General features: G+C 45.6%; 1 protein-coding gene across 4 annotated transcripts in view; it reads right to left on the bottom strand.

Moving 5' to 3' along the window:
• Positions 1-22,652, bottom strand: part of eogt (EGF domain-specific O-linked N-acetylglucosamine (GlcNAc) transferase) — a 93,735-nt gene that overhangs the window by 16,060 nt on the left and 55,023 nt on the right. For 3 of the 4 annotated variants that reach the window (XM_072472291.1, XM_072472293.1, XM_072472292.1), the window contains exons 10-14: positions 5,691-5,783; positions 5,521-5,592; positions 4,042-4,128; positions 3,030-3,098; positions 865-920 (exon numbers count right to left, since the gene is read on the bottom strand). In XM_072472291.1, the coding sequence (XP_072328392.1) occupies positions 865-920; positions 3,030-3,098; positions 4,042-4,128; positions 5,521-5,592; positions 5,691-5,783 (377 nt within the window). Of the gene's footprint in view, positions 1-21; positions 280-864; positions 921-3,029; positions 3,099-4,041; positions 4,129-5,520; positions 5,593-5,690; positions 5,784-22,652 lie in introns of all 4 variants that reach the window. The other variant, XR_011934141.1, reaches the window with a different exon arrangement.

Here is a 22,652-nt window from a genome sequence, read left to right as displayed (position 1 = left end):
CATCAGATTTTTTGCACTGACCTCCTGTGTCATGGCTTCCCAGGTTTGCTTCAATCAGGGCATTGATGGATTTAGCCCTCCACTCTGCAAAGGGCATTTTTCTGTGTACTCATACTTTGTAGATCTACTATCGCCATCTATGCTCTCTCAGGCCTAGCAAGCTATCTGTACTGGTTCAGTTCAGCAGCATCTGTACGAGCTCTTTCCTGACTGGCCATTTAGTTGATTTTTTCTAATGATCCAAGCTTCCATAAACCACAATAATAAAGCTGTGTATTCCTATGAATACGTTAAAAAGAGAAAAATGTTAATCCCTATCTTCAGGCACTTACTGGGCACTAAGTAATTCTCCCTCCAAAATCTTCACACAACATATAAATAACACTTGTCTGAAATTACCACTTTTTGATATGATGTAACTGTTTTCTTTGCAGGTAATGCTGTGTTAACAGAGTTGCAGGAAAGCTTGACCTTGAAAAGTGCAAATGCTGAAAATGTAATTTTAATGCATTGCTAGTTATAAGGAAAAACATTCTCCCCTTACCGATGTTACCAATGAGAAAGAAATGTTAGAGGGTGGCATGGTAGCGCAGTGGTTAGCACTGCTGCCTCACAGCGCCGAGGACCCGGGTTCGATCCCGGCCCCGGGTCACTGTCCGTGTGGAGTTTGCACATTCTCCCCGTGTCTGCGTGGGTCTCACCCTCACAGCCCAAACTTGTGCAGGGTAGGTGGATTGCCCATGCTAAATTGCCCCTTAATTGGAAAAAAAGAATTGTGAACTCTAAATTTATTTTTTAAAATAAAGAAATGTTAGTACTTATACCCCAGTCCCAACCTCCACTTCTGTGATGTTTAACACTTACTTGTAATCCACTACTCTGACATCAAATACAGTTACTGTCTTCAGTGCCTTCACCAGCTGAGGACAAAATTAAAATATTTGCAATGCATTCAGCAGTTTAATTTTATTGAGCTTTTAATACAACTCAAAAACTAGTTAACTAAAAGCTTTTATAGTTCATGGGCATTAGAATATTTAATAAAGCGTACTGTCATCAAAAAATTAAACACAGCTATCATTATATTTGAAGCACATCTCCCATAATATTACTCATGGTGAGGCAGAGGATATGCAGTTTTATGGCAGAGATGTCACCAACAAAGTGTGACAGGAAATAGAATCCAGATACAGGTCACACAGGAAATCCAAGTTTTACATAAGGGCTGGAATTCTCCGGTCATTGGGATTCTCTTTTCTTGCCAGCAGTACACCCCCACCCACGGGTTTCCCAGCGGCGTGAGGTGGCTTCAAAGAGAAATCCCATTGACAAATGGCGGGAGTACACATGGGCAACTTCCATTATTAATGTGGATACTGGAGTTGATAATGGGACGGTTGACAGGAAATGCACACAGATGCAAGATTTTTTAATATAATCGGCGGGGTGGGGCGGGGATTTTCCATCCCTCGTTTTTGGGAGACCCAAAACAGCTTTAACGTGCTCAATTATTCTCGTCCCTACCAGTGATGGAATGGGATCCCGTCATTGCATGGCGGAAACCACATAATACATTAACATATACTTAACGGGCCTCTCAACTGTATCATCCCCCACGTAGGGAATTCCATTCTCTCCCCCCCACCCCCCCCGGTGGAGTGGCGTCACATCAGTGGGGTTTACAACAAGTTTTTTTAAAAACTAGGAACTGCCAAACAGAACCTGCTGGGGGTGCACAGGTAAGCACAGCCCCCAGGGGGTTCTGCAGATTATTTAACTGTGAACAACATTACTGTCAAGCCTACATTTTTGCTCTCTTGACATCGCACAGTTTCCAGCAATATTTACTATTGGGATCAAATCCTCCTACAAAAGAGGTCAACATACTATTTTCCTTCTGAATTGCTTGCTGCACCTGGATGTTTGCTTTCAGTGGCTTATGAACAAGGACACCCAGGCCCCTTTGGACATCAACACTTCCCAATCTCTCCCCATAAACAAAATGGATAATTTCAAATTTTTTCCTCATTATATTCCATATCCCATCTGCTTGCCCCCTCACTGAGCTTGTAAAATTCCCCTTGAATTCTCTTTGCAGCTTCCTCACAGCTCACATTCCCACCTAGTTTTGTGCCATCAGCAAATTTGGAAATATTACATTTGGTCCCCACATCCAAATCATTGATTCAGATTGTGAATAGCTGATGTTCATGCACTGAAACCTGTGGTAGCCCATTAGTCACTGCCTGTTTATTCCTACTCTTTCTTCAGACAATTCTCCGAATGGCGACAACTACATTACCCTTTGAGTCCCAATGTCTTCTCGACGAGGCAGAGTGGTGGCAGAGTAAGAATGACGGTAATAAATCCTGTTCTCTGGATCCCACTATTTCATACAACCCCTGACAGTATATTCTCTCCCATCCCATGTGCTCTAATTTTACTCACTGCCTTATCAGAGATCTTCTGAAAATCCAAATACAGCTCATTCACTGGCTCCCCCTTATCTAAACCAGGGGCTGGTTTAGCACAGTGGGCTAAACAGCTGGCTTGTAATGCAGAACAATGCCAACAGTGCGGGTTCAATTCCCGTACCGGCCTCCCCGAACACGCGCCGGAATGTGGCAACTAGGGGCCTTTCACAGTAACTTCATTGAAGCCTACTTGTGACAATAAGTAATTATTATCTATTTTGCTAGTTACAGCCTCAAAAAACTCTGGCAGGTTTGTCAAACCTGATTTCACATTCATAAATCCATGTTGACTCTGCCCAAACCTACCATTATTTTCTAAGTGTCCAGTTATCACATCCTTTATAATAGAGTCTAGCAGCTGAATCTCCTGTTGCTGATGTCAGGCTAACAGGTCTGCAGTTCCTCATTTTCCCTCCCCCTCCTTTTTTAAATAGTGGGGTTATATTTTCTATCTTCGAATCTGTATGACCAATTATTAACAGATAACTGTAGCAAAATTCAATACTCACTGCTATCTTAGATAACAAAAAATAATTGCTTTCCTTTAGTACCCACCTCATCCTGATTTAAAATTCTGCGATATTGAGTACTGCGAACCAGAAGTGTAACACGAATTCTCCCAAACTTTATAAAAGAAAAATAGATTTATTAAGCATATAGCAAGATTTACAAATATTAAAACTTATCTGCTAAGTTATCATTTGGCATTCCACAATCAAAATTATCCAAGAACAATTCAAATCTATTTAATCATTCCAAAAGAGTATTTCTATTTTCACTGAGATGGATAGGCCATGTTATAGCTGACAAAACAGAGAGTTTACCTTGCATAGGATGGCTAAATTCAAAGTTACTGATATTTCCATGTACTCAGGAGCTGTGACAGATTATTTGAAGAAACAATTTTCCTGCAGATGTGCATGGCATCCTAAGTAATAGACAGGCCTTCATATTTGAATTGCTGAGTTAGAGCTTAATCCTTAACTAATTTTGAAGCTGCTCGAGAAGAAGAAAGTGGTATTAGCCCTGTATAGATCTTGTTTATTGAGCCATTACGATGCACATCAGCCTACTTATGTGTATGTCGCAAACATCTGGGGATATTTCAATCGCCACTCTCAAGTGCTCTGCAGTCAGTGTGAGGTATTGAGAGCACATTAACAATCCACCTTGTTCCTCAATGGATCAGAATATCATCAAGTTACTTTACTATGGAGGGGACATCATAGCCAAGATCATTCTTAGCCAAAGGGGAGAGAGGCTGATCACTCTCACCAGCATCCTAGCTGAGATCAGTCTCTGGAGACATACAGACAATGAAGCTGGAGGTTTTAGGATGTGGAAGCATAGTTTTAAAGACTGGATTTCAACTGAAGCATAATAAATAAGTCTGCAAGGGCAGCCATTGATCTGATCATAGCAGAATGGGTCATACTTGCTAAATGGGCATCTGTCACAAAGTTGAGAATTATTACATTGCAGTGAGTAGTTTATGCCTATTCCAAGGTTGCTGGTGGAAGTTGCCAAATAGATGGGATTATGGAGCACTTTACAATGGGACACTTACCTGTGGACTTTCTTGTGCAATATTTAATCTAAAAAGGACATGCTGCGAAAATGCTCTGAACATTCCTGCACTAAAGCAGTCAGGCACCTGTTATATACAAACAAATAAAGCATTAGTACAGTGTTATATGTGGCCAATCGCTTAATTGATAAATGTTAAATAAAGACATAGAAAATGTTCTCAACACATATTTCAGTTCTGATAACAGGTCATCAACCTTGAAAGGTTAACTCTGTTCCTCGCCCCACAAATGTTGCAAAACCTACTGAGCATTTCCATTGTTTTCTGTTTCTTTTCAAATTTCCGGCATCCTCAATATTTTGGTTTTATATTTTACTCATCAGATTTCATGCTAGAAACCTGCTGAAATAATTCCAGATGGTCTAGGCCCTATCACTTGTTAAAATAGTATATGTTACCACAATAAAAAGACAAATGCCAATCGTTATTATAAAGAGCACACTCTGTTTCTTAGTATGTACCCTTTCCTCTCCAATATATAAAATCAGGGTAACTAGCCTAAATACAAAAATATGAAAGATATTTGCTACCTGGATTCATAGTCAAGAAAACAAACTTCCCAGTTAACTTACATACAAAATGGTCTCAGTAACAGAACAGAACAATAACAAAATCCCAATCCCAGACATGGGCAGCACAGTGCTTAGCACCACTGCCTCACAGCGCCAGGGACCCGGGTTCAATTCCGGTCTTGGGTGACTGCCTGTGTGGAGTTTTAGCATTCTCCCCATGTCTGCGAGGGTTTCCTCCGGGTGCTCCAGTTTCCTCCCACAGTCCAAAGATGTGCAGGTTTGGTGGATTGGCGACACTAAATCACCCCTTAGTATCCAAACATGTGCAGGTTAGGTGGATTGGCCATGATCAATGCACAGGGTTATGGGCGGGGGAGTGGGCCGAGGTAGAATGCTCTTTCGGTGGTTGGTGCAGACTTGATAGGCCAAATGGCCTTTCTCTGCACTAGGGATTCTATGGACTTCACAATCAAACAGTTTGGCCTTTTGATCTTTTTGAAAACTGTTGCAAGTTTGGTTGTTCATTCTGACATCACAAACAAAAAACTCCAATTTTAATGCTAACATCTTTTCAGAATAAACATATTATTAGGCCTGTTATAGTCTGTGTACAGCATCTGATCCACAATGGTGTTTAGGTGAACACTGACTGGAATGTTGGTCCTCTCCATTGTGTTTGTTTATACCCACTTAAAAGAAGTGCATTCTTCTCACAAAACATTTTATAACACTGAACATAAGTGAAAATCATCCTTACAGAATTCAAGTGAGTTTGTGTCCTGCAAAGCATGAGAGCATTCAAAAAGGGGGTAAAAACTCAGCGGTAAGATTTGTGCAGTCATTTCATTAGAAAGGAAATATGTTAAATAAGCATTGTTTTGATACTCAAATAAATAGTTTTTCTTACACAAATAAATAGTTTTTCCGACACATGAAACACACTTACCAAAGGGGTATTGTAAAACAATCCATAGCGCATACGTGGGAGTAATGAAAAGACTACTTCCTTGAAGCATACCTAAATTTTCACATACAAAAAGAATGAGACAATGTTGCATAAGCAGAACACTTCTTATGTACAAATTATAGATACCAAATATCAAATATGTTCAATACCCTTTTAAAGTCAAATGTCTTTAAATGTATAATATTGTGATCAGCAAATGCTTTCCAGGTATCACTAAATAAATCGCCATATCCATAGGAACTCTGCAAGACAGAACAAAGGCTGGATCAAAAAGGAGATTAAAAATGCCAACATATAAAAATGCAAACATGTTACCCCGGTATCAGAAATACATATACATCCAAACATCTGTAAGTGACAATACTTTTTTTTTCTATAAATTTAAAGTACCCAATTCTTTTTTTTTTCAATTAAGGGACAATTTAGCGTGGCCAAGCCACCTACCCTGCACATCTTTGGGTTGTGGTGATGGGACCCACGTAGACCCGGGAAGAATGTGCAAACACCACACGAACAGTGACCCAGAGCCGGGATCAAACCCGGGTCCTCGACGCTGTGAAGCACCAGTGCTAACCACTGTGCCACCCTGCTGCCCTGGTAAGTGCCAATACTACCGGCAGTACTAGTAACTGCAACTGAATCCATGAGGTTGTCAAAACAGTTATTTGTAATTTAGTTATTTTGAAGTCATTCAAAATTTAGCTTCAAGACTGAGAATAAAATCTGTTTAGATAAGTCATGTAGAAGCCAATAGAAAGGGACATATAAAAGTCACCAATACGAATGAAAGTGGAAAGGCATTTCAAAATACACAGCTTTCCAAATCAACTTACAGAGACTGGTTCTAACACATTTTAATAATGTGATAAGGCCCCAGACTACATCAAAGAAAGAAAATCAGCATTCAATTTATTTTTCAAGTGCAGAATACAGAGACAGATAAGCAACCTGCATCGAAAGTGTGTTCGAGAAAATCTTTCCAAAGTAAAAAATGATATGGCCTAACTTGTACAATCCAGTCATTTTCTCAACATCATGTGACTAATAACGGAAGCAAAGCACATCACTTTGTGACAGGAATAAAGAGACTTCCTACTATTTGAGACACTTGTGATCAAGAATCAGCAATCTTTTTGTAAGTGGTGCAGTTTCATTTCATTGCTCAAAAGTTTGACCATAAATAAGCAATTTTGAAATAATCTGAAATGCAGCTTTTAAAAGAGTTAAGAATCGTACTGACAGAGAGAGACACTAAACTGAGATAGCAGTAGTAGACAAAATAAAATTAACTGTAACAAATGTGGAATTGTTTTTCAGAACATTTAACACACTCTGAAGAATCAGACAAGCCTGAAAATTATCATTTTAATGAAACATTCAGGTTACTGATGACATGAAAGAAGTGAAACCGCTGCTCAATTTATTTTGAAGTACAGGATATCAGCATCACCAAAAAACAGATGTCAGAGAAAAGATAAGCAAACCCATAAGAGTGGATTCAACATTGAATATTATTATACAATGTGTTTTGCAAAACACAGAAATATTATATCACAGACAGGCTGTGATTAATGGCTACTTTCCCAAAGATGGAATTTTTACAATGAAGTACATATACATTATTTGAGATCGACTACCTTTAGTGGTGAATGTTGTAAAGACATAATTTTGTATTCTCTCAAAAAAATGTGTGTTGCAAATGTAGATTCTCCTGCAGAGGTGGAACACACTCCCACTCTCCCTGGCAGGGATAAGGCAGATGATCAAAATGAACGTACTGCCCAGATATCTCTTCCTACTAAGATCCTTCCTACTAAGATGCTATATCCCCAAGGCCTTTTTAAACTCACTGGACAAATTAATCATGGTGCTTGTATGAGGGGGGGGGGGGCGGAAAGAATGCTAGGATCACAAAGAAGGTCCTACAGAAAACAAAATCCAGGGGAGGGCTTGCCCTTCCAAACCTACAATTCTACCACTGGGCAGCTTCAGCGGAGAGATGGGATGGACAAAGGAGCCAGAAACCGAGTGGGTGCACGCGGAGGAGGCCTCCTTCAAGGGGACCTCTCTCCGGGCCCTCGGCATGGCAGCACTCCCATCCCTGCCCAAGAAACACTCCAACAGCCCAGTGGTGATAGCCACCCTCCAGACATGGAACCAACTACTGCAGCAATTCGGACTGACCGAAACATCTGACAAAATCCCCATCTGCAATAACCACAGGTTCACATCAGCACTCACCGACTTTACTTTCAAAAGGTGGAGACTGGACAGGGGGCATTGACAGTCAGAGACCTATACACTGACGGTAGGGTCACAACACTGGAAGAACTGACAGAGTTTCCAACTAACGAAAGGCAACAAACTCAGATACCGGCAGCTTAAATACTTCCTACGGAAGGAGACAAGGACATACCCGCGACCACCACGACAGACACGATTAGAAGACCTGCTGGACGCAGACATCCTAGGCAGAGGCAACTGTAGTGACATGTACGAACGACTGCTAGAGAGGGCCGACACCGAACTGGACAAGACAAGGAGGAAATGGGAGGAAGACTTGGGGTTTGAAATAGGGTGGGGATTCTGGAGCAAAGCACTGCACAGGGTCGACTCTACCTCCACATGCGTGAAGCTCAACATAACACAGCTAAAAGTGGTACATAGAGCCCACTTGACCAGAACCCGAATGAGCAGATTCTTCCCGGAGGTGGAGGATAGATTTGAACGGTGCCAAGGAGGCCCGACCTACCACACCCACATCTTCTGGTCTTGCCCCAGACTTGCTGGGTACTGGACAGCCTTCTTCGAGGCAATATCCAAAGTGGTGGGGATGAGGGCGGAGCAATGCCCGAAAGTGGCGGTCTTTGGGGTATCAGACCAGCCAGATCTCTTCATGGAGAGCGGACGCCTTTGACTCCCTGATTGCGCACCGTAGAATCCTGCTCAGTTGGCGATCAGCAGCACCACCTAAAGCTGCAGACTGGCTGTCCAACGTATTGGAATTTCTCCAAATGGAGAAAATCAAATTCACTGTGGATCGGAAGAGGGCTTCCACAGAATGTGGGAGCCAATCACCCGACTATTCCGAGACCTGTTTGTGGCCAACACATAAATAAATAAATAGCCGGTAGCCAGGCAGAAATAGCCAGGACAAAACAGAAAGTGGAAAGCAAGGTGAGATAGCAAACTCAGCAAGAAAGAATGGGGGACAGCAGTGAAGAAGGGGGGAAGGGATGGGGGGGGAGGGGTGGTCAGGGAGAGGGGAGCTGGAGGCGGGGTAGGGAGGATTGTATGCTGAGCCAAACGGCGACAGACTGTAAATAGAGAAACCTAAGAAGAAACCTTTATGACTGTACAATAAATGAAAATGAACGGCAATGTATATCATTTTGAAAATGGCAATAAAAATGTAAAAAACAAAACAAATGTAGATTCTCACAGGATGTATCCAAGTGCTTTAAAGCCAATGGAAGGGCACTATGTAAATGCAAGGTTTTCATTTACGTAGTGCCTCTCTTGAACATAAGTTATCTTTTCAGCCTGTGTGTGTAAGATTGTTAATTATCAACCTGTAACTTTGGGGGAGGGGGGGGGGTTTAATGCATTGAGGGTGGGTGGGAGAAACCTGACTCCAACCCCGCCTACATCCAGTTTTAACAGGGCATTCAGCTGACAGCCAACCAAGCTGTTCCAAAAATGTGGATCAATCACCAAGATGTTCTTGGCCTGCTGCAATGTTCCAGTGAAGCTCAACGCAAACTGGAGGAACAACATCTCATCTGTTAGGCACGCTGCAGCCTTCCGGCCTGAACATCGAATTCAACAACTTCAGATGATCAGCTCTACCCCACCTCGACCCGTTTTGTTTTAATCCCATTTCATTTTAACTGACTTTTACCATTTCTTTCTTTCTTAATATATATTTAAATCCCCCCCAATCTTATCCACCTTTCCTTCACCTTTCTCCTCTTTGGTTCCCCCTCCCCTCCCCCCACATGTACAGTTCATCCTCTGATGTTAGTTTCCCTGCTGTTTGACCGTTCACATCTTTTGTCCTCTCTGGGGACTGCCATTAGCACTCTTTCCCTTTGGTTTCTGTGGCCATTAGCACCCGGTTTCCCTGGGTTTCTGTGGCTCTGACTCATCTTTCATTCTCACTCTACAGTATAAATATTTCCCACTTTCTCTGTCTGTTAGCTTTGACAGAGTCATCGGACTCAAAACGTTAGCTCTCTTCTCTCCCTACAGATGCTGCCAGACCTGCTGAGATTTTCCAGCATTTTCTCTTTCGTTTCAGATTCCAGCATCCGCAGTAATTTGCTTTTCACGGGAGCTGAGTTGCTGCATTGTATCCTACAGTGATATACTATAGCTGCCTTTGTGCGTCAGTGGTGGAAGGAGTGAATGTTTAAGATGGTGTCAATCAAGCTTCTTGGATGTCATTGAAGCTGCATTCACCCAGGCAAGTGGAGACTATTTGAATACACTCCTGACAGGCCATGGGAAGTGAGGGGGTGAGTTACTTACTCTCTGCAGAATTCCCACCCTCTGATCTGCTCTTGTGGTCACAGTATTTATATCACTGGTCCAGTTCAGCTTTTGGTCAATGGTAACCCCAGGATGTTGATAGTGGAGTTTCAGCAATGGAGATCGTCATTGCCTGGCACATAAGTGGCCTGAAAGTTATTTGCCACTTCCTCAGCCCAAGCCTGAATATTATCCAACCTTTGTTGCTAATGGACACAAACTGCTTCAGTATCTGAGGAGTCATGAATGGTACTAAACATTGCACAATCATCTGCGAACACCCCCACTTCTAATCTTATAATGGAGGAAAGGCCATTGATGAAACAGCTGAAGATGGTTGGGCTGAGGACACTACCCGAAGAAACTCCTGCAGTAATGTCCCAGGACTGAGGTGATTGCCTTCCAACAACCACAACCATCTTCCTATGTGCTAGGTACGACTCCAACCAATGGAGAGTTTTTCCCGATTTCCATTGACTCCAGTTTTGCTGGGGCTCCTTAATGCCAGACTCGGTGCTTGATGCCAAGGGCAGTCACTCCCACCTCACCTCTAGTTCAGCTCTTTTGTCCATATTCGGACCAAGGCTGTATGAGATCAGGAGCTGAGTGGCCCTGGCAGAACTAAATGTCAGTGAGCATGTTGTCTAACTGCTGGGAAGTTTGATTTGGGAGCAAAATCACAATAAAACCATCTGTCGGCCAGTGGCATGTGTTTTGCTCATGTGTACTGTCTTTTAGACAATAAGTTGCTATAAAATGGAAATTGAGTATGTGAAAGCTTGAGCCTGGTAGAGCTGTTACTGATATAACTCTGTGTGCGACCTTTCATGTACATTTGTTTTTTTATGCTAAAATTGAAGCAGACTTTGCTACTTCATTTCTGTGCTTGCCGAAACTTAATTCTGCAATCGAATGAAGCCTCAGGATACATGTCATTTTACCATCTGGAACATCTAACAGAAAATTATATTTCCCTCTCCCCACACACACAAAGCATCAAAGTTTTTTGTTCTGGTAGCCCCACTTAAGAAAAATAATTTTGTGGATGGTGCCACCATTTAAGAATGCCAGCTTCCCAAGGGCTTCAAGTTCAACCATTCAGAAAGTTCCTGGGTGATCTTGTGTTCCCGTGAGTGGGCCTCCCGGAGGGGCTGGAGGGGTCGGACGTGGGGGCCTATGTGGTCACCATGCTAAACTCGCTAATGGGAGCAGGGTCCTTCCAGGGGCCCCTGGAGCTGGAAGGGGCCCATAGAGTGCTGGCGAGGAGGCTCAAGGCTAACGAGCCGCCGCGGGCGGTGCTGGTGCGGTTTCATCGGTTCGCTGATCCGGAGCGCGTGCTCAGGTGGGCCAAGAAAGAGAGGAGCAGCAGGTGGGAGAATGCGGAGGTTCGAATATACCAGGACTGGAGTGCGGAGGTGGCGAAGAAGAGGGCCGGGTACAATCGGGCGAAGGCGGTGCTGCACAGGAAGGGGGTGAAGTTTGGCATGCTGCAGCCGGTGCGACTGTGGGTCACCTACAAGGACCGGCACCATTATTTTGAGTCTCCGGACGAGGCGTGGGCCTTTGTCCAGGCCGAGAAGCTGGACACAAACTGAGGGTCGGGATGGGTGTTCGGGGACTGCTGTTGGGGTGTTACATTTTGAGGGGGGGTTCTTTGCTCTTATTTCTTTTTGGTTCGGTTAGGGTGGGTTGGGCACTGTTTTGGTTGGGTCTGTCGGGTGGGCTCTTGGAGGGGGGTAAGTAAATGGAGTAGGGGTGGATGGCCGATAGGGGTGGATGGCCGGGAGGGGGGATGGGGCCCCGCGGGGGAGGGGGAGGCCCGAGTCGGGGGTGAGGGGACTGGGCCTGTAAAAGGAGCGACGTCAGAGGTGGCGGGGCCGAGCAGGTGGAAAGCGCGAGCTTTTTCCCGTGTTGAAGGCTGGAAGGGGCCGGGCCAGGGCGGGGAAGCGAGGGTTGTTTCCCGCTTTGGAAGGGGGAGGCGGAGAGCCTGTGGATGGGTAATGGAGGAGGAGGGTATGTCCCACAATGGGAGGAGTCGAAGGAGAGGCGGGAGTAGCCGGGGTCAGCAGGAGTCAGCTGACATGCAGGAGTGCAATGGGGGGAGTAAAGCAGCTAGGAGGGGTCCTAGCTTGGGGGGGGGGGGGGGGGGGGAGGAGACTGGGTTGCAGCTGCTATGGTCAAGGGGGAGCTGGAGCGAGTATAGGGGGTTGTGATGGGGGTCTGCCGCCGTGGGGAACGGGCCGGGCGTGGGCTGCGGGCGCGTGGCTGGCCAAGGAGGGGTTATGGCTAGTCGGCGGGGGAGGGGGAAGGGTAGCCCCCTGATCCGGCTGATAACCTCGAATGTAAGCGGACTGAACCGGCCGGTCAAGTGGGCCCGGGTGTTCGCGCACCTGAAGGCGGATGTGGTCATGCTCCAGGAGACACACCTGAAGGTGGCAGACCAGGTAAGATTGAGGAAGGGGTGGGTAGGTCAGGTGTTTCATTCGGGGCTGGATGCCAAAAATCAGGGGGTGGCGATCCTGGTGGGAAAGAGGGTGTCGTTCGAGGCGTCGAGCATTGTGACAGACAATGGTGGCAGGTACGTAATGGTAAGCTGCAAGGGGAGAGGGTGGTGCTGGTCAATGTGTATGCCCCGAACTGGGACGATGCGTGTTTTATGCTGCATATGTTGGGTCGGATCCCGGACTTGGAAGTGGGAGGCCTGATAATCGGGGGGGGGGGACTTTAACACGGTGTTGGATCCGGCACTGGATCGCTCCAGGTCTAGGACGGGTAGGAAGCCGGCGGCGGCTAAGGTGCTGAGGGGGTTTATGGACCAGATGGGAGGGGTGGACCCTTGGAGATTTGCAAGGCCGGGGGCTAGGGAATTTTCATTCTTCTCGCATGTTCATAAGGCTTATTCCCGGATCGACTTTTTTAGCATGAGTAGGGCGCTGATAGCGAGAGTAGAGGATACCGAGTATTCGGCAATAGCCATTTCGGACCACGCCCCGCATTGGGTGGACTTGGAAATGGGGGAAGAGAGGGACCAGCGCCCGCTGTGGCGCTTGGAGGTGGGGCTGTTGGCAGACGAGGAGGTGAGCGAGCGGGTCCGAGGAAGTATAGAGAGGTACTTGGAGACCAACGACAACGGGGAGGTCCGAGTGGGGATGGTATGGGAGGCACTGAAGGCGGTGGTGAGGGGAGAGCTGATCTCCATTAGGGCCCACAAGGAGCGGGGGGAGAGGGAGAGGCTGGTGGGGGAGATGGTGAGGGTAGACAGGAGGTATGCGGAAGAGCCTGAGGAAGGATTGTTGAGGAAGAGGCGCAGCCTCCAGGCCGAATTCAACCTGGTGACCACCAGGAAGGCGGAGGTGCAGTGGAGGAAGGCCCAGGAAGCGGTCTACGAGTATGGGGAAAAGGCAAGCCGGATGCTGGCGCATCAGCTTCGGAAGCGGGACGCAGCTAGGGAGATCGAGGGAGTTAAGGACAGGGGAGGGAGCGTGGTGCGGAGTGGGGTTGGCATCAATGGGGTCTTCAGGGACTTCTACGAGGAATTGTACCGATCCGAGCCCTCACGGGAGGAGGGAGGGATGGGCTGTTTCCTGGACCAATTGAGGTTTCCAAAGGTGGAAGAGGGACTGGTGGTGGGACTGGGGGCCCCAATTGGGCTGGCGGAGCTGATCAGAGGGATACGAAGCATGCAGGCGGGGAAGGCACCGGGGCCGGACGGGTTCCCGGTCGAGTCTATAAAAAAATATATGGACCTGTTGGGCCCGCTGTTAGTTAGGACCTTTAATGAGGCAAGTGAGGGGGGGGGGCTTTAACCCCGACGATGTCCCGGGCACTGATCTCCTTGATCCTGAAGCGGGACAAGGATCCCCCTGCAATGTGGGTCTAACAGACCGATTTCCTTGCTAAATGTAGATGCCAAGGTGCTGGCGAAGGTCTTAGCCACGAGGATTGAGGATTGTGTGCCGCAGATCATCCATGAAGACCAGACGGGGTTTGTGAAGGGGAGACAGTTGAACGCGAATGTGCGGAGGCTTTTGAACGTTATCATGATGCCGGCGAGGGAGGGGGAGGCGGAGATAGTGGTGGTGATGGACGCTGAGAAAGCCTTCGATAGGGTAGAGTGGGGGTACCTGTGGGAGGTGCTGAAGAGGTTCGGGTTTGGGGAGGGGTTTGTCAGGTGGGTTAGGCTGTTGTATGAGGTCCCGATGGCGAGTGTGGCCACAAATAGGACGAGGTCCGAGTACTTTCGGTTGCACCGAGGGACGAGACAGGGGTGTCCTCTGTCCCCCCTGCTCTTCGCACTGGCGATTGAACTCCTGGCTATGGCACTGAGAGAGTCGAGGAACTGGTGGGGGTTGGTGCGGGGTGGGGAGGAGCATAGGGTGTCGGTTTATGCGGACGACCTGCTGCTGTATGTGGCCGACCCGGTGGGAGGAATGCCAGAGGTAATGAGGATCCTTAGGGAATTCAGGGACTTTTCGGGGTACAAGCTCAATATGGGGAAGAGCGAGCTGTTCGTAGTTCAGCTAGGGGACCAGGAGAGGGGGATTGGCGAGCTCCCAATAAAAAGGGCGGAGAGGAGCTTCAGATATTTGGGGGTCCAGGTGGCCAGGAGCTGTGGGGCCCTGCATAGGCTTAACTTTACAAAGCTGGTGGAGCAAATGGAGGAGGAGTTCAAGAGGTGGGACGCGTTGCCGCTGTCCTTGGCGGGTAGGGTGCAGTCAATCAAAATGACGGTGCTCCAAAGGTTTTTGTTCCTGTTCCAGTGCCTCCCCGTATTTATCCAGAAGGCTTTTTTCAGGCGGGTTAACAGGAGTATAATGGGGTTTGTGTGCACGCGAGGGACTCCAAGGGTGAGAAGGGTGTTCCTGGAGCAGAGTAGAGATGGGGGGGGGGGGGGCTGGCGCTGCCCAACCTCTGTGGGTTCTACTGGGCCGCCAATGCGACAATGGTGCGCAAGTGGGTGATGGAAGGGGAGGGGGCTGCATGGAAGAGGCTGGAGACGGTGTCCTGTGTGGGTACAAGTCTGGGGGCGCTGGCAACGGCGCCGCTGCCGCTCCCTCCAAGGAGGTATACCACGAGCCCGGTGGTGGTGGCGGCCCTCAAAATTTGGGGGCAGTGGGGGCGGCATAGGGGGGGAGTTTGGGCCTCGGCGTCAACCCCATTACTGGGGAACCACCGGTTTGCCCCAGGAAGAACAGGTGGAGGGTTTTCGGGGTGGCACAGGGCAGGGGTATGAAAGTTGGGGGACCTGTTTGTGGACGGGAAGTTCGCGAGCTTGGGTGAGATGGCGGAGAAGTACGGGCTCCCCCCGGGAAACACCTTCAGGTACTTACAGGTAAGGGCGTTTGCCAGACGGCAGGTGATGGAATTCCCGCTGCTACTGCCACACACAGTACAGGACAGGGTGCTCTCGGGGGGATGGGTGGGAGTGGGGAAGATCTCGGAAACTTACCAGGTGATGCAGGAGGAGGAGGAGGCCTAGGTGGTGGAGTTGAAAGGTAAGTGGGAGGAGGAGTTGGGGGAGGAGATCGAGGAGGGGACGTGGGCAGATGCCCTAGGGAGGGTGAATTCTTTCATTCGTGCGCGAGGCTCAGCCTCATACAGTTTAAGGAGCTGCACAGGGCACACATGACCGGGACAAGGATGAGCCGGTTCTTTGGGGGTGAGGACAGGTGTGTTAGGTGCTCAGGGAGCCCAGCAAATCACACCCATATGTTCTGGGCATGCCCAGCACTGGAGGAATTTTGGAAGGGCGTAGCGAGGACGGTGTCGAGGGTGGTAGGATCCAGGGTCAGACCGGGCTGGGGGCTCGCAATATTTGGGGTGGCAGAGGAGCCGGGAGTGCAGGAGGCGAAAGAGGCCGGAATTCTAGCCTTTGCGTCCCTGGTAGCCCGGCGAAAGATTCTCCTTCAGTGGAAAGATACGAGGCCCCCAAGCGTGGAATCCTGGATCAGCGATATGGCAGGGTTCATTAAATTGGAGAGGGTGAAATTCGCCTTGAGAGGGTCGGTACAAGGGTTCTTTAGGCGGTGGCAACCGTTCTTAGAATTTCTGGCAGAACGATAGACATTGGTCAATGGCAGCAGCAGCTCGGGTGGGGGGGGGGTTTACTTTATTTTTGTTTATGTTATTTACACTGGAGGGTCTGAGGGGGTGTATGCACCTGTTGTGTTAAGTCGGGCTGTTAATGTTAATTTATTATTGATGTACGGGGGCGGGGGGGGGGGGGGTTTGGGGGGTTGCTTTTTTAGATTGTGTTTTGTACTTAACCCTGTTGGGTTCTTTTTTCTTTCTCATTTTGTTATTGATATTTTATGAAAACCTTTAATAAAAATTATTTTTTAAAAAAAAAGAAAGCCCAACAAAGTTCCTGCTTCCTATGGAAGCTGAAGAAATTCGGCATGTCTGCATCAACTCTCACAAACCTCGACAGATGTCATAGAGAGCATCCTATCTGGCTGCATCATAGCTTGGTATGGCAACTGCTCAGCCCAAGATCGCAAGAAACTGCAGAGTGTGGTGAACTCAGCTAAACGCTTCACAAAAGTCTGCCACCCTCCCTTTGATTCTGTCTACACCTCCCACTGCCTCAGGAAGGCAGACAGCATTGTCAGAGACCCCTAACACCAAGGCTTTGCCCTCTTCCAGACCCTTCCATCAGGCAGAAGATACAGAAGTCTGAAGACTGGCACACCCAGGCATAGGAACAGCTTCTTCCCCATAGCTACTAGACTCCTCAACGACTCTCCCTCGGACTGATCTGTTCTCTGTCAGACACTATTCACGATACCCTATGCTGCACTTGCTCATGTAATTGTTTTGTTTGGCCCTTGCCCTGCACTGTAACCAATCACTATTTGTCGATGCACTATTTGTCAATGTACTATGTTGATTATTCTTTTTGTCTACTATGTACGTACTGTGTACGTTCCCTTGGCCACAGAAAAATACTTTTCACTCTATTTCGGCACATGTGACAATAAAATCAATCAATCAGTGAGCAGGTTATTGCTCTCAGAAGGAGTATATGTACGCAATTATGAAACGCTATCTACTGAGTTCATCACTTCCTACCTGTTCTCAAGTTTCAAACTTTCACATGTCTGCTGAAATAATGGAACCAATCTGAAAATAAAATGTAAGAAGGGCAATGATTGTCATCAAATGGGTCAGAGTCTAACGTTGATGACAATCCTACAACCACAATATTTGTGATCGAGAATGGAAAGACCACTCTAGTCTGCTCTCAAGTACTGCACTAATTCACCTTTGTCTCTCTCTTACACCTGCTGTATTTATCCTGGGGCAAAATCTATCATCACTAACATAATCCATACAGTCATCATCCAAATTATCTTAGTTGCATGCAAGGAAAATGAAGAAACACTTCACATGGGAAAATATAGAGAGCAGGAGTAGCCCCTGTGCCCAAAATACTGAAATATTAAAGAAATCTCTTATTTTCCTATCTTCTGTCAGTGGAATTCAGAATAGTAACAGCAAAATGCACAACATATAATGAAAATTGCTTTTGACAGAAACAAATCATTACATTAAATTGTACTGTGGTGTGATGTGATTTTGGAAATATAATTTAACTGTATGGACACATCTAATCACAACTGCATACTTCTCATTTCAGACTGTTCACATTTACTTTTTAACAATTTATACAAAATAATTCAAAAAGTACAGAAGAACAAAACACCTTAATTCTTTCTCATAATCAAGTTACAAATCAATTGCATTATAACATTTTGCTGCACTTGGCTCCAATATCTTGTTGCTCACAACTCATACTGGCAATAAATATATTGTCCAGGTCGTAAATTTATGAAGCTCATACATGCACCATCAAAATATGCTGTCATTCACTTTTCTGTGACATAGCCTTTATTTATCCTTCTCTCTATGGGCTGGCAAGGGGATAGACAAAAAGTGCAACCATCTGCCGTCTGGTGTGAATGGATGAGTGGGTGAATGAGTGACTGAATAAATAGATAGGGTGTTAGGTTGGGTTAAGTTGAAGTGGATATGGCAAAGATGGCTGAGGTCGGCAGGTGAATAGGGCGAGAAGATGGAAAGGGGGGCCAGATGGATACACTGGAAGGTGTGTAGTTCGGTCAGGTTAGGGGGGGCTCAGAGTGAGTGATTGGTCAGCCAGTTCTATAGCTAGCTAGAAGTTAGAGTTTTTCTGACTATCATTTCCTGGGTAGATTTCAGGTAAGTAAATCTAAAATGTCCAAAGTCTTTAACTCCAACTCGGTGTCTGAGACTTTTGAGGAGTGTCCCAGGGAGCAAGGGAATTGCCTATTGGAAGTTTGAACTTCCCAGGCAATTCCCACGGAGATCAGCACGCCTGGGCATCCACAGGATCCCGATGTGCATTTTGGGCCATACATCCGGCCTCTGACTATTCGGAGACCAGAAAACCTGGGCCATGAACACTCTTTGCACAGTTACTGGTTTTCTGTTTAGTTAATTAACCTATGTCCCACCAGCTATTTGATCATGAAAGCAGCTGGCACAATTACTGGATTTGTTTCTGATACCATCATAGACCAATTTTGATTGCATGTTTCTGTCTGGGAGCCTCACTCACCAGGAGCATCTATTGACACCCTGCCCATGATTTTCCATCCATTACAATGCTCATCAATGAATGTACAAAAGATTGGAAAGAACACACATGCCATTTCTTTCTCTTAACTTCTACCAATAATGGCTCTTCACTGCCCAATGCACTTGGACCTACGTTGCCTACATAATGGCAACCACAGCAAAACATTTGCTTCTGGCAAATAACTTAATCCTCTTCAAATTGGACTTCTGAACATAGCTTAGCAAGTACTATATGTAGTGTTGATATTGATTACATCAGAATATGTTCATTAATCCAATTTTTACTTTATTAAAATAAATTTTGAGAAAATGCAGTAACTTGGACAGCAGGGAAAATTATGATCACCATCCCTACTGCACAAGATAGCTACTATAAAGCAGCAAATTTACTTTTAATTGCTTTGGGTGGCAATCTTAAAGGTTACTAGAGTTCAGATGCAGTAATAAATAATTCACATTTAGATTCAGATTACCAGTAATAAATGTGTCATAAATAAACTGCAGAGATGTAGGGCTCTTATCATGAATGCAATTAAGTTTACAGTGTGTAAAATAATTGAACATTAACTTCTTGCTCCACATTCCAAAATAATTTAAATTAGACTGTATAATCAGATTATGTCCAATCGATTTTGCCTTTTGTTCCTTCATATATAATTTTTTCAAATTAGGACTCTGACAACGTAAAACTGAACAGATATTTAAAAAATAATAGCGGGCATAATAGCTGCTTTAGGACTTCATTATGGAAGATAAGAGAACATGTTTATGGTAGGATTCAGAAATAATGGTATTGGTCCTCTTAATGTCCAGTTGGAGAACATTTGATTCCCCTCAAGTCAGACAGAATGTCTGAATGGAGAAAAAGGTCAAGGTGTCTCAAGCGACAGACAGGGAAGGTTGAGCGTCATCAAGCATATTTATGAACATTGACCCTTCGCCTAGAGATGGTATGGGACAAAATGCAGATCAGAAAAATGATTCAATCAAAGGTCCTTTAGTCATGCTTGGGGGTGGAGAGAATTATTTTCTGGGCCTGGCTACATTGAAACAGATAGGTTTCAACCTATGAAAGGGTAATAAAAAGGAGCTGAATAACAAAGGAAAGGTGAAGAAAGAGAATGGTATGGTCAGAGTCACAAAGGGGTATAAGAATTTAGAGAAACAGAGAATTTCAGGAGGGAATTCCAGAACACAGGGCCCAGACAGTTAAAGACCAATGATAAGAGGGAAAGGAATGACGATGCACCAGAAGCAAATATTGGAGGAACACACAGAACTCTCAGGTCAGGAGCAAGAGGGCATTACATGAGAGAGAGGAGTAGGCAAGCCCATGATTCAAATAAGAGGATGATCATTTTAACTTTTGAGATTTTGGAGGACTACAAGCTAATGTAAATCAACCAGCATGGGGATGACAGGTGAGCAGGAAAGTAAATGAGAAACAGAAATTTGGATGAACTGAAATTTATGGAGGTTGGCAGACCAGCAGGGCAGCATGTTGAGGTTGGAATTGCTGAAGACATGTGTGCTGATGCAGGCACCATCACTAGGGTGAAAGTAAGAAACCTTTGTGATGGAGAGTTTAGGGGTCGGGAGCTCACTCAGAGTTCAATAGGAAGTACAAAATCTGGCCAGTCTGATTCAACCTGAAATATGGGCCAGGGAAGAGATCGGAGTTGATGGCATGCCCATGGAGTTTGTGGCAGGGGTCAAACATGATTGTCTTCACAGGCAGCACAGTGGCGCAGTGAGTCGCACTGCAGCCTCACGTGCTGAAGTCCCAGGTTTGATCTCGGCTCTGGGTCACTGTCCGTGTGGAGTTTGCACATTCTCCGTGTTTGCGTGGGTATCGCCCTCACTACCCAAAAGATGGGCAGGCTAGGTGGATTGGCCACGCTAAATTTCCCCTTAATTGGAAAAATGAATTGGGTACTCTAAATTATTTTTTTAAAATGGTCGTCCCAATGTTCAATCGCATTGCATTCAAGACTGGTTGCCAGACGAGCAGTATGGCAACACAAAAGCAATGGAGTCGACACAAGATGGGGTGACGCACCTGCATACCTGCCTTTGTGATGATGGTATCATGGTAGCATGTAGATGAGAAGGGGACCAGGTTGGATCCTAAGGGACAGTAGAAGTAGCAATGACAGGATAGATTAAAAATCCACTGCTGAAGATGTTCTGGACACCTAGACGAGAGTGGAAACAAGTGCAGTCCCACTGAGTTAGACAATGGAAGACAGGCATTGATAGAGGACTTTAGTCGACCTCAAAGGTTGCAGAAAAACTGAGAAACACAAACAGTGATAGTGCACCAGGACCACAGAGAGGAAGTATAACATTTATGACTTTGGTTAGGGCTGTTCCTGTGCCATGGCAGGGTGAGGACCTGGTTTTAGAGAGTTGTCAGAAAGAAATTTACTGAAGGGATTCAAACAAGGAGCTTTGAGAGCAATGGAGAAAAAGTTCAGTGGTAACAGTAGTAAACTTATTCCCTAACTCTACTTGCTCCTTCAATTCCTCTTCAGTAAAGGCACCGGCAGATTCTACCAAACACACTACTGCTTCAATTTATAATGCACAAGAATATTTTATGAAATGATGGTCCATTAAGCATGTTCTTCCAAACCTCCCATCAGGTTCCTCACCATAATTCTGGATCTAATAGCCACGTATGATATTTCCGAACAGGAATTCATCTACTTCTTTCATAAAACCTACCATGCAAGTTTGTTCTATCACCCTTAGTATTAATTTGTTTCACAAATCTATCATTGCTCTATTACGAATTGTTGCTTAAATTTCCTATTATCCTTTGATAACCTTGACTTTGGACCATGTAGCTAATTTTTCAATTTTATGGTTCAGAGAACTCTTGGATTCAGACTCTCCATATCCATAAAATCTTGAGGATCTCTGCTAGGTGCCCATTCCCCGGTTAGATTACCTCTCCTCATTTTGCAGCCCTCAAAGGTTCAGGAATATTCTACCTCACTGACCTCCTCTGCATTCTCATCCAATAATTCTACGTCCTTTCCTATAATAAAATCAAAACGGGAAACAGCACTTGAGATCCAGGTGTAGTATTCCTACAGTCAAATACATCATCTAACACCTTTTGCACTTTTGCATCTGTTAGATCAAGCTGTCTTGTCAAACAAGAGGTTGAATTTATATAGTGCTTTTATTGAAGAAAATATCCCAACACATTGCACAGAAACGTAAAGGACAAGAATGGACACTGGGAAAAGGAAGCAGATATTAGAAGGGCTGACTAAAGAATGGAAAGTGGGAGGTGGAATGGTAGCAGGTGGGAATCCCAGAGTGTGAGCCTGGACAGTTGAAGGCCACCACTGATGGGGAAAAGTGGAGGAAGCACAAGACGCCAGAGTGGAAAGAATACTCTTATGAATGCAGTAGAGCTGGAGGACTTACAGACGCAAGGAGGGTCGGAGCCAATAAGGGATTTAAACATGAGGATAAACATTCCAAATTGGAGTTTTCTTTTCCTGTCCTTTATGTTTTGCTGCCTCAATTACAGGCAAATGAAAATGCAGATATCTGCTGCTTTTTAACTGGTCACAACAAGATGACTAACTCAGGGATCAGTCGCTACTTTGCCATCCTTCTATGTTCCCCACCAGTATCCCTTGTTGGATCTCGAACTTACCAGGTAGGGAACCTTGGCTACTAATTCGTTCACTGCCCCACTGAATTGATTCACAATTTCTCTTGACTTTACCACATCTTCAGCCTTATGAAGAATTTTCTTTTTGAAGCTTTTAAATGAATTTTTATGTAAAGTAGTAGCAATCAGTTGCAGGAAACACCTTCCTGCCTGTTGACACAGATTGCAAAGCCAAATCTAATAACATTCAGAATCTTTGGAAAGAATGTTAAGTCAAAAGTCAGGTACGCTGCATCAAAAGTAATTCATCACTTCCCAAACTAGTTAG

This window comes from Scyliorhinus torazame, chromosome 13, assembly GCF_047496885.1.
Source record: "Scyliorhinus torazame isolate Kashiwa2021f chromosome 13, sScyTor2.1, whole genome shotgun sequence".
In the NCBI taxonomy this organism is placed as follows: Eukaryota; Metazoa; Chordata; class Chondrichthyes; order Carcharhiniformes; family Scyliorhinidae; genus Scyliorhinus; species Scyliorhinus torazame.
The sequence above is the reverse complement of the archived record's forward strand: the minus strand, read 5'-3'. Positions and strand labels throughout refer to the sequence as shown.